Here is a 12,454-nt window from a genome sequence, read left to right as displayed (position 1 = left end):
AGAGGAAGATGTGCAGGTTTTTGTTTAGTTGCAGGAGGTACTTTCTTTTATTTGGCTGTTTTGAGGCAGAAAATTCGAAGAGGCAGAATGAGTCTTGATAGAATAGCTGGAGAACAGATGGCACTTCAGGATTCATAAGAACATTTTCATGTATTCTGCAATCCTGTAACACGAGCATGTTCACATGCAGCCCACTCACATTGGCATGATGAAACCCTAGATCAGCTGAATTCTGTGGCAAAATCTGAACAGATGATCAGTCTGCATGGATACACTCTGTAAGTGACTCAACATCCTTAAAGGAGTGTAACTTAGGAGAATCTTGATAGTCTGGGTAAAATTAATTCCTTTTTGTATTCAGTGGTGTTTCTGCTTTACATTTGTGCACAATTTATAGATGGAACTCATGTTTTTACTTCTTGTTAAGTTCTGCCTCTAACTTATTCTGAATAGTACCTCATTGCTCTAATACGTTATTTTAGAGGTATTTCTTGGGGGGTAAAAACTTAGTTGACTTTAGAAAGTGAGAGAGAATTGCCTCAAGCTATTTGGGTTTCTTTAAGAGAAACTTTTCAGGGCCCCAAATGCTAATAGAAAGATTAATCATTGCAATTAAGAAAATTAGTTGTTTGTTTGGGTTTTTATTCAAAGGTAAGAGTAAAGTCTTTTTCTTGTTTTTAAGAAATCTCTCATAAATTTATTTTAGCAGCCTCATGCTAATGTTTTTTAATTTTTTTTCTTAAATACAGTCTTCCCCTACCTCTATTATTTGATTTTAGTACATATGGTTTTCCATAACTTCATCCAGACATACCATTTGCAAGTTGACACTTTCACTTGCTCTCATAAACTCTGTCTGATTTCTTTTTATGTATTTCATCTGTTTGCCATATCATCTCTTCTGCTGAGTGTTGCATAAAATATTTCTTATGAGTCAGTGTTGCAGCTAAGAGCAACTAGATTTCTGCTCAATATCACACATTTCAGTTGATAGGGACGAGGTCCTCCTTGTGGCTGGCCCAGACAAATGTGTCCTGAGAGTGAGAAACAAAAAAGTGTCACCTTAATTGCCCTCAGAGCTCAATGCGCCAGATGTCACCCAAAGTGCTTGGAAATGCACAGTCCCTTTACTTGCAAATGCCATTCTGAACATGAATCCCATAGAAATAATTTTCCTTGACATGATTAATCTTTGTCCAAGGCATAAATGCCTTCACTTGTCAGAAATACACTTGTTTTTAATGAACAGGAATTGTGATTACTTCTGCCTCTGTGTTATTTCTTGAACACAGTGCTCACCTATGCTGGATGCTGTTTTCAAACAGTAAAGCAAGATCTAGTGTTAGACATTAAACACATGCTGTTTCCAAATTCTATAAAATAGTTTCAGACAGAAGCCAAATGTAAGGTTTGAGGGAAAACGAAATCAAGAATAAGAATTTCAAATGTCCAAACTGTCATATTATTTTTATCAGTACAAAAATGTATTTCAATTTCAGTTAGTTAGGCAGGAAGACTTGGAATAATTATTTCAATGAGCCTGCTATTGTCTGGAAGCAGAAATAAGCAGCTTCATTAAGTGCAATATCTTTGCTACCGTCAGTCCCAATGTCTTCCCTTTGTAGAAATGTTTAACACAATGTTAGTTCCAGAGGTCAATAGCTATCTGTGCCATACAAGGTTCATTTTCTAGCTTGGGACCAAGGACAGCTGTTACAAGTTCCAGGCCCAAGAGCATGGGAAGAGAGAAAAGAAGAAGGATGGGACTTCATAACCTAAAGCTATAATTGGACAATTATCTCCAATATGCAAATGGAGCAGAACTTATAAAAGTGACAGACCTTGTGACTTGTCGCGCATTTTGTGACCATTCTGGTTCCTTTTGGGTGTAACCCTGGCTGGGCTCTTGTGCTGCCCCAGGTGGATCCATTAAGGCCTTTTAATAAATCCCTACTTTACACTTTGACTCTGTCTAGACTCTGTTCTATGTCAGCCTTCTCAAGAAAGAGTTTTTGGCCCAGATATGGAGTACAACACCAGTATGAATCAGCCCAGGACACCTGTCTGTTATCATTTTGCTCATCCCCACATCTTGTTTTCTGCTTCCTTATTCTGTCACCAGCCTGCTGTTGATGTACTTCTCACAACCCACAACTGGCTGATCTTCAGTGATACTCTGTTAGATTTATCAGAGCGCTGTTTTCAGCAATTGCTGTGGTGCTGTCCTGTATCAGCAGAATGATTTTTCTGGTGCATTGTTCCTGATACCCTGCAAACATGCCGTTTACCTGCTCTCTGCTATAAATGGGGGCTTGTGAAACTACTTATTTCTCTTAGATCACACAGGGCTTTAATAATTTAGCATTCTATTCATTTTTAGACACGCTGTGTCTTCATGATCAAGTATGTGTTTCCTTGCTTCTTTCAGACCTTTATAAACCCAGATGTAAGTAAGCCATCACCTTTTCCACATCTGTACCTCTTCTAGGGGAACTCTCTAGGAACAATTTACAAACTTTTTCCCCGTGGTATTGGGTTTCTGACCTGATTACAGGCTAGTTTCCTGAGCTGTGACTAAATATAAGTCAATTTTTGTTTTCATTTCATATTGCTGTGGGGCTTGGTGGAGATCTGCTTTCTGCACAAACCAAAAGAGTGGAGCAGGATTTAGCTCTGTGTAATGGTGAAAGGCACAGGGTTGAGATACTTGGGAGCCCTGTTCCCAGATTTTAAACCATTTCACAGGTTCCACTTGCCTTCCTGCTAGGAGTAATTTGCAATCGTGTATGAATTATAAGTTGCTTAAGCAGTGTTTTAACATAATATAGGTCATACCAAGAAGGTATAGTAATATATGAAGTGTTTGTTTTTGAGCTCCAGCAGTGATTTCACTGGAATTACTAGCCACTAACTTTTCTGCCTGTCTTCAGCACAGATGTTTTCACGTTTTCTATTCCCAGTTGTGTTACCAGTGCTGCGCCGAAAACATGGCATCTTATAGTAGCATTATATATATATATATATTCCATAAGCACTGTAAAAAACAAGATTTTTGACTGATAAGGTAGTTTAACAACTTGGGAAATTATTGCAAAAATAAATTGGAAGTCATGAGGTAGAAATCTCAAAGGAGGTCCTAATCTCTAAGGCACTAACAAATGTAATGTAAAAGGCCTGAAAAGAAACTGAATCCCAAAGGACAAAGGCAGTCTCATTTTAACTCCACTTTGCTTACCCTTGTTTGCTTAAGTTTTTCACAGAAAGGAGTGGCTTTGGAAATGGAGTCAGTTGCCAAATGGACAGTAATACCAGTCTAGAAAAAGAAGAAATCAACACACAAGCAAAGTGACTAATCAATTAAGTAAAGATGAGTTGGGTGGAAGCAATTCACTTCCTATTCCAAAGCTGTCTGCTATGTGTTTGTGTAAACAAAGTCTGTTTGTCCTTTTGATCTGAAACAGAGGTTGTTTCAATGAATTAAGTGGGTACCTGTTGATGTGTTTGATGCAGATATAACATTAAAATAAAATTCTTTACAATTCAGAAAGTATGTTAACTTTTAAACCAAACTGTAGCATAGCTAGAAATACTGTGACAAGCAATTAACATATGTTCTTGACATATTTTTTTCAGTCTGAGCTTTTTTATGACGTTTTTTCCAACTAAGTGAGATTTGTTTTGTGTGATTTACAACGTATAACTCCCCAAAAATGAGAGGGAGATGTTAATCCAGAGTGCCATCGATTTTCCGAGTCATTATCATGGTGTCTGAAGAGAGAGGAAGTGCAGGCTATTTTATTGGGGCTTTAGAATGACAACACAGAAAATCAGAGCTGCTCCTTAAACAAATCCATATGTGATGGCTGAGGTTGCATCTGCTGGAACTTTTAAAACTAGAAGACATTTTTATCCAAAACATTTTTGTATAATCCTATATAAAGGGGGGAGCTGGGCAAAATGTGACTTAATGAGGGATGATAAGGGAAAATGAGGAGTGCATATTTCCTGGTTTTCAGGTGGAAAAAGACTTATTTTTACTTATTTTTACTTATTTTTAGGGTAATATAAGTTGGAAGGGGCTAATAAATTATCATCTGCCAAAATATACATTAATAGACTGCAAATAGATCACTTCAGTAGGGATGAATAATTAGTACCTGGAATTGGCTACATAATTTGCACTTTTTCAGATTTGTAGAGGTGAGGTTTAGTTTTAATCTCTTGGACGTGCACTCAGGCACATAAGTGACTCCTTTAAAGTCTAAAATAAGCTTTATTGTTTTATTGGACTAAAACATTTCTCTAAGAAGACACAAATTCTGTGACAAAAGGGGAATGAAAGCCCAGAGAGTGTAGTTGGAGGGAAGCTTTCCAGCTTTCCCACTGGAAGCTGATTTTCTTCCATATTCTGCTGGGAATTATTCCTTGTGTGTAAGGGAGTCCCCTGTGTGTAACAGCACTACTGCCTTTTATAATCGTATGTTACAGTGTCTATAAACTTTTTAATATAGGACTGTATCTAAATAGAACCTGGCTGGTGATTAAATCAGATCATACTTCAGGATTTTGCTATAAGTTTTATGAGGAATTCTAGTGATGGAGTTGCATAATCTTTGCTAATGAGATATTTTTAATGTCTACATTTGGCTTGCAAGCAAATAATCAGGAGCCTGTCACAGACTCTGGTGCTTTCAGGTCACTGAATTCTCAGAGAAGCAGAAAAACTTCATGTAGCAATAAACAGCTACCTATAAATTTCTGAAAATTTGCATCCCCGTTTGAATGAATTTAGAAATCTTCTAATTTTGGCATTCACGTTGGTTATAAAATAAACCAATAAAATATAGAATGTGCTGTTTTATTATACCTCACTGGAATTTATTTTTCTGTTCTGCATGGAGAAACAACAGGGAGAAATTAGTAAAATCACCAACTGAATTCAAGGGTAGGCAAGGGAAAAGATATACTGGTATTTGGAGAAAAATTTTATTTTAATTAAATAAATTTTAATAAATTTATAATTATTATTATTTAATATTATTTTAATATTATCAATAACATTTTAATAACTTTATTAATATTTAATTTAAATAAATTAATTAACATTTTATTTTAATTAAATAAAATAGACAGAAAACTCAGGTGCTTCCAAACCCAAATAAAATACTTCTGATGTACCTCATTGGATTATGTATTGGAATGTACTGTCAGCAAGACTTAATTGTTAAAATAAATGTAACTTCATTTTCTTAATTTTTTTTTCTTAAATTTTTCAGAGATAGAGGAAATTGTTTTGGTTGTTTGCCCTTCGCTACTCCTGTAAGGAAAAGCCAGTTTCAATTCAATATAAAACAGTGTCTTTACTAATATATTTTAAAAAAATATTCTTTAAGTATTAATGTTCCCTGACATATTTCTACTAAACCCATGAAGAACAGAAAGACTCTATGCTATAGGACTAGAAGAACATGTGGCATTTATTTACATAAAATATGAAAATCTTTAGTTTGAAATAACATCTCATTTTCTTACTTTTTTTTTTAATTTACTTTTAAAATGTGTAAGAGCCTGAATGAGAGATGTGGGACTCCAGCAGCTCTCCAAAATGCAGTTTATTGTATCTCCAAAATGTAATTTATTATATGTTACAGCAGTCCAGGGTGGTGGGTGACAGAGCTGTGCCCACAGCTGTCAGCTCCAGCTGCACCCTTGGTTTAGGTTACAGATGCATTCTATACTTTTCTTTTGGTTACATCGCATCTTTTGGTTACATTGCATTATAGACTTCCCTTTGCTGAGCATCTTAACACAGTAGAACCAATCTACACCTTAACTTTTAGCTCTAGCCCATCATAACTGCTGTAATTACCATATTCATGTCACTGCTCTCCAGTCACTAAAAGCCAGTACATTACAGTTTAAGCCAGAAGTTGTTTTTCAGTTTTCTTGCAGTGGAAAATTCTGAGACCTTTTTTCTACTTGCCACATTTGCTGACTTGTTTGTCTGTGCTGTCTTCCTGCTTGGTAAAAACATTTTCTTGTTTGGGGTGGGTTTATCCTTTGCTATAAGCCATAAATACCCTTCTAACTAACACACCCTTTGCCTCCTTGGTTATCCAATAAGACTGGCTCAGCAATTCTGTTCTTCTGTATCAAAACTTGCTTCCATCTCTATTCCTTCATCAGACTCTACAGTTAAAAGTCTCCCTGCCAAGCATCTGTGAGACTTCCTTGTCAAACTTTCATCCTTCCCAACAAAAATGCAAATAAAACCCACTCTACTATTTCCTTTCCTTTTATGTACTCCCGTCATATGTTTTTGGCTTTCAATTAAAGTAAGCAGGTTGTTACAGCAGTAGAAGTGTGATTTCTTTGTGAATGGCTGCCTCTGAAGAGTGTTTGTGCTTTCCCTGCTGTGTAATTGCAGATGCTGCACAACAAACACGTGATGGTTCGTGTGGGAGGAGGCTGGGAGACGTTTGCAGGTTACCTGCTGAAGCACGACCCATGCAGAATGCTTCAGATCTCCAGAGTGGATGGGAAAACATCCCCAGTCCAGAGCAAGTCTCCAAACATCAGGGACATGAATCCAGACAATTATCTGGTTGTTTCTGCCCATTACAAAACCAAGAAGGAAATTAAGTGAAATAAGCTTCTCATGTGAGTGGGACTTCATGTATGTAAGTCCAAATTATTCTCCTAAGTGTAGTGAATTTAGTTTATGCTTTAAAAGGACTTTGGAAAATTTAACACAGACTGGAAATGACACCCCATTTTGAAGATCTTTGAATTTAGAACTATTTATTTCTAGTACTGTATCTTCTATAGCAAATTACCCTTGATAGGCAAATTACTACAATCGGATAATAAATAGACATATCTTTTTAGCCAAATTATTACTCTTTATTATGTGAATGTATACTTAGAGCTACATAAAGGAGTGGATCCTGTTAATAGAAGAAAATACACAATGAAATATATTTGTACCAAATCTTATTACTTTGAATCCCTGACTGTTAGTCTAGTTGAAATATATAATGCAGGTGGAAATTGGGTACTTGGAGAAATTATTTGGTAATGTCTCTTGAAATGAAATAAAAATTGACTATTTGTATGTTTTGCAATCTTTTCTTAATTAGCAGAATATAATGGCTTATTGCATGCCAAACAACTTCTCAAAGCCATTACTTAAAAGAAAAAGCCAAGAAACCCCTTCACACCATTTTACTATTTAAAGCTGGAGACAGTGCTGAGTGTTTGATCTATGTGTAGATCCTTTCTGGTTTTGACAAAGCTGCCCAATGTGGAAGCATTGTCATTGGTTGGTCATAGCAGGGATGTTCTGCAGCCATGAGGGGAGCAGTGACAGCTGCACAGCCTCAGACCCAAGGAGTCCCTCTGGAGTCACAAAACATGGCTCTCCTCTTGGATATGAACTTTTTCCCCCCCCTTCTTTTTAATGTTGTTGGTTATTGTTAAATGTGAAATATTCATTACCCTGTAAATAGAGCGATTCACATTCTCAAAAATCATTCACACACCTCTAATATAGCTAAAGGTGTATGTGGGCTTAGTTCATTATTTTGGCTACTTTTCTATGTTTATATTTGGTAATTTATGTGCCTTGTAACATCCTAGAAAAATCATTTTATAGGATTGTTTCACTGACTGTATAAATTTTTAAACGAAATAAAATTTTTAAAATACCCACACATTTTGAATCTCTTATTATTTGTGATCACTCGTCTCTACTTTGCTATTGTAAATCAAAGGCAACTTCGATGAAGGGAAGAGAATGATGAGGAGGATTCCATGGTTATCAGAAGGCTGATTAATAATTTTATTATACTGTACTATATACATTTCATCTAAGCTGAATCTGCCAATGCTCACCTGCTCACAGTGCCCAGAATCCCGTGGCTGTCACCCACAGTCCCCACACACACACACACACCTGGCCCTGACAGGCCAAGGGAACAGAACACCATCCCTGTGGGTGAACAATCTCCATATTGCATTCGATTTGGCACAAACACAGGCACAGCAAGTGATGAGAATTGTGTTTTCCTTTCTCTGAGGTTCAGAGAATGTGAATCTCAGAAATCCTTGGGAAGGTTTGTGCCTTGCTTTTCTCTATGAGGAGAAATGTGGCAGCACTTTGCTGCTACTGGCTGGATGCCTCCAATGCACAGCATTGCTTGCTGCCCTAGTAATGAGCTGCACAAAGGAGCAAACAGATAACACAAAAATACCCATATTTTTTTGAAAACTGATTTTTCTTCACAGAGAAAAAAATTCAAAAGCATCCTGTAAATATTTTTTTTTAGTCCTGACTAGTATTTTTCTCTATTTTCTGATGTTATTTTTTTTTAATGATCTGTTCCTGTGGTCTTTAACAGAAAAATGTCTGTGGGCTAGGAAGGATCAAGCCCATCTTTCATGTTCCATGCCTTATTAAGATCAGCACATTGTATCTCACTTCTGTGAAAAAGGCTTACCTCACCATCTAAAAATACCTGCTGAATACAAACAGCTCACAATTGCTTGGTGCAGCAGACAGAGCAGCACGACATCATTCCAAAGTTACAGCCTTTTATTCTTATTTTAAACGACTTTCTAGGGAGATTAAACACATATGCAGCAATAGATCTTTTGAAAAGCCATAGGAAGTCTCAGTTGTCATAGCAGTTGTCATATGTCCTCCTTAAGGGGGCAGAAAGCAGAACACAAGCAACATAATTTTATAAAAAATGTAGTATAGCAGGAAAAAAAATCATTATCTTAATATAAGCACTGAGAGATCTGTTTTCAAGTGGAAAGGGAAGGAAAAAAATCACTCGTGAAAATGTGAGATGTTTGTTTAGAAATAATGGCTAGGTTCTTAAACATAATTACCTAGATTTCACGGAATCATTGAGGTTGAAATGAGTTCCAAGATCTTCAAGTTCAATGTTTATTTCCATCATCCAATACTAAGTTTGTGTTGTTATTATGATGTTGGTTTTTTAAATATTGGAAGTTGCTTACATATTAATAAATCAGAGCAGATAATTACAAAAAAAGTTATTTGTAAATTTATTTTAATAGTAAACTTCAACAGTAAGTAAATCCAAACAGAGATTTTTAACTAAACATGAATCCCTTTATGTGCTTGGACTGTACCTGTCAAAATAGTCTCTTTTTTTTTTTTTTTTTTTTTTTTTTGTTTTGCGGTACTCAAATGTCTTTAAAAAATCATATTAAAACACTTCCTGAATTTAACTTTGCCAGTTCTGGAATGGGAGACTATAGGATTTTATTTTAAAGTATTGCCAGCGCCACCTGATGTAAAACCATGCAGGTGGGACTTGCTGCTTTTGACTGCATTTATGTGGGTGTGAATAACAGAGGAGGAAACAAAAGCATCAATAAAATAAACAACCAAAGAAATGCTGTAAGCTGGTTAGTCTGGAAGGGGGGGTTGGAGGTAAGTGTTACTAATCTGGTAATTATATTTTCATTGTGAATTAGGTCCTGTAGCAATGTAGGAATTGGAAAATTTGTTAGGAACCTATGGCTCAATTTATAAAGCTAAAGCTGAGCAGCAGAATCTTGCTCAAAGGCATACAGCCCTTGTTGCAGTGACAGGGGCAGAACAAATGGAGGTCATTTTCCATGATGTAGTGATTTTAACTGTCTTGCTGAGTAAATTGGCTGAATGTGAATATTGGGGAGGCTGAAGTCCTAGAAACTTCCAGGGATAGGAGCCTTTTCTCAAAGTCCTTGCAGACCAAACCCCACGGGAGATGCCTGTGCATAAACTGTGCCTAATCTTAAAATGGATAAATGATGTAAAATTATTTACAAAACAAATTACTATTGTATAATGTCAAATATGACTCATCATGCTGGAAGCCATTCAGAACTAGTTTGGAAATGTAACTGTGATATCTGTTATTGCTCTTTATAGACAGTGCATCCTGTCCCCTTGCTATTCATACATTACCTGGAGATTTTTTAAGCAGGATTATTTACATCACTGATTGAGGATAGGGGTTTTCACATCTTTATTACAGGGATAATTGCTTCTTCCTTTTCAGTACCACCTTTTTGTCCAACAGCAATTTAGAGACAATATGGAAAATCTCTGGCAGCTATTTAAAGGATTGTTGGTGTGGATGAGTGAAATGACAAGGCAGTATATATGTGGGAAGGTACAGCAAGTTTCTTGTAACTGAAGACTCAATCCTGAATTTATTACACACATTTATTACATCACTTTAGATCTGGAAGATGAGCTGTTTGCCCCACCACAGAGTTACAGAAGTGTTTCCTAGAGATGCTGACAAGGGTTGGGTTCTTTTTGGGCTGACACGTTGTACTGCCTCGTTGGCAGCAGCCTGAGAGTACCTGACAAGGGAAGGAGGCACAGGGCTGCTGCTTTGCTCTGCCTCCTCCTTTCTGAGCCTGTGGTGTGTCAGCTGAGGTAAGGTGGAACACGGGTGGGAACACACTGCATTTTGGAGAGCCCCTGGAGTCCCCCACATCCCTCATTCAGGCTCTTAGTGACTGACCAGAGTCCAAGCCAGCTGACTGTGGTTGGCCATTAATTACAAACAACCCCATGAGACCAATCACAGATGCACCTGTTGCATTCCACAGCAGCAGATAACCATTGTTTGCATTGTGTTCCTGAGGCCTCTCAGCTTCTCGGGAGAAAAAGATCCTAGCAAAAGGATTTTTCATACAATTATGTCTGTGACACCAGACTCTGGAAAAACTGCTGGCACCGCTTGTGCCTGATGAGCTGCCTCTCAAGTACTTTGTCTTGTCACTGTGCCAAATCCACACGCTGAAGTCATCTGTGCTCCTCAGGGCCCACTGATGCTGCCCATCCTTGTGCACACACAGCTTCTGCATCTTCCCAAATCTCAGGAATTTCCTGCTACAAGCATGCGAGCATAACCTTGTATTTTAACCATATGGAGTGGCAAATTGTTTCACTTTGTTACTGCAACAAAGATGATGCTGTCACAGTCATGGAGAGTCAGCATTTCAAGTCCAGTTTACCAGCACTGGGCTTTGGCCTGCCAGTTTTTGAAATATAAGACTGTGCTTTGAGAAGATGAAGGGAAAAAAAGAGTTGTACTGATGTAAACAAAATACCAACCATCTAGATAATCTATGTGAAAAGGTGCATTTTAACAGCCTCTGAGGTGAAGTAAACATGCAGGATTGAGGGAAATAAGGACAAAACTCTTTTTGTGGTCCACATAAACCTACTGCTGCACTAAGCAATAAGAAAGACAGGAAAGACATCTACAAGGAGAGAGAAGCTCTCATCTAACGTGGCTCCCAGCCCTGCTGTTCAGTGGCACATGGCAGGTTGCTATCAGCTGTACACTACTGATCTGCAGTAGTTTCTGCTTTCTCTGTGAACTGAAACAAAACTTAAACCAACAATTATTTACTCAAATAATTCCCACTCAGCTAAGCCTGGCCATTTGGGCAATTGGATATGTATGGTATAAGAACATCCTTTGAAACAGCTTTGTGGGTGATTTATAATCTAGAACCACACACTCCCACATCCTCTGATGTGGTTCCTTAGCCATAGAATAAATCCAACATTCAAAACCAGGTCTCTTAAGAAGCACAGACAGCTCTGGCTTTCACATAAAGGATGTAGAGAGAGAAGAATGTGATGGTTTCTCTAGGTTCTTTCAATGCCTTTAAATGAAAGTGTTCATGGCACTAATGCAAGCAGAGGCTTGGATGACAAGAGACATGGTTGCAGTTTCAAAGGAACATATGACAGAAAATGAAGAGAAAAATGTTTGAAGTTTTAAATACCCCAAGTGACCAACAAAGTGCTGCTTAAGTGTCTTGTAGGACACCTACTCTGGTGCTAGACTGAAATTCTCATTTCAAATTAATGTCTGAGATACCTTTTTATAATCTGCATTTTCACTAGACTTTAAAAGAATTATTATGAACAGTTAATACACTGAAGAGAGCAATTGCAAAGGAAACTGAAGGCAGGCTTTAGCCAAGGATACAGCTTTTTTTCAGCCCAAACACCATTATGTTAATATCCAAATTCTCCCTTCTCACCTCAATTTGAAGGCTAAGCCAGGAAACCGTGTCAAGACTGCACTCTCAGGACAGCACTGGGCAGTACTGAGATGTGAAAGACAAAATACATAGTTCAAGGGGTGGTGAAAAGCCTCTCTATCTTGAGTAGGTCAGAAATGCAGCAATTGCAGTACTGAGCCCATGCACGATGTGCATAATGCTCTCTGGGGAAAAGAAAATGTTTTTGCACTCTAAGTAGCCCACCTAAATAGATAACACAAACTTTTGGAAATGAACTGGCAAAGTGATGACATAGTAACTGTTTTCCTGTTCGTTTTTCAAAATCCTGAGGTTAGCACTGCCCTCTTGTGGAAAGAAGTGAATACAACTACTAACAGGA

The 12,454-nt window shown here is 37.4% G+C and overlaps 1 protein-coding gene across 1 annotated transcript in view; it reads left to right on the top strand.

Annotated features, from left to right (window-relative positions):
- The window catches only part of GAS2 (growth arrest specific 2), a 74,195-nt gene extending 66,493 nt beyond the window's left edge, over positions 1-7,702 (top strand). The window contains exon 8 of the mRNA XM_059474360.1: positions 6,428-7,702. Within this exon, the coding sequence (XP_059330343.1) occupies positions 6,428-6,646 (219 nt within the window). The 3' untranslated portion in view covers positions 6,647-7,702. The remainder of the gene's footprint in view (positions 1-6,427) is intronic.
- Positions 7,703-12,454: the final 4,752 nt, after the last annotated feature.

This window comes from Ammospiza nelsoni, chromosome 6 (assembly GCF_027579445.1).
Source record: "Ammospiza nelsoni isolate bAmmNel1 chromosome 6, bAmmNel1.pri, whole genome shotgun sequence".
Classification (NCBI taxonomy): Eukaryota; Metazoa; Chordata; class Aves; order Passeriformes; family Passerellidae; genus Ammospiza; species Ammospiza nelsoni.
This window is presented reverse-complemented; position numbering and strand designations above follow the sequence as displayed.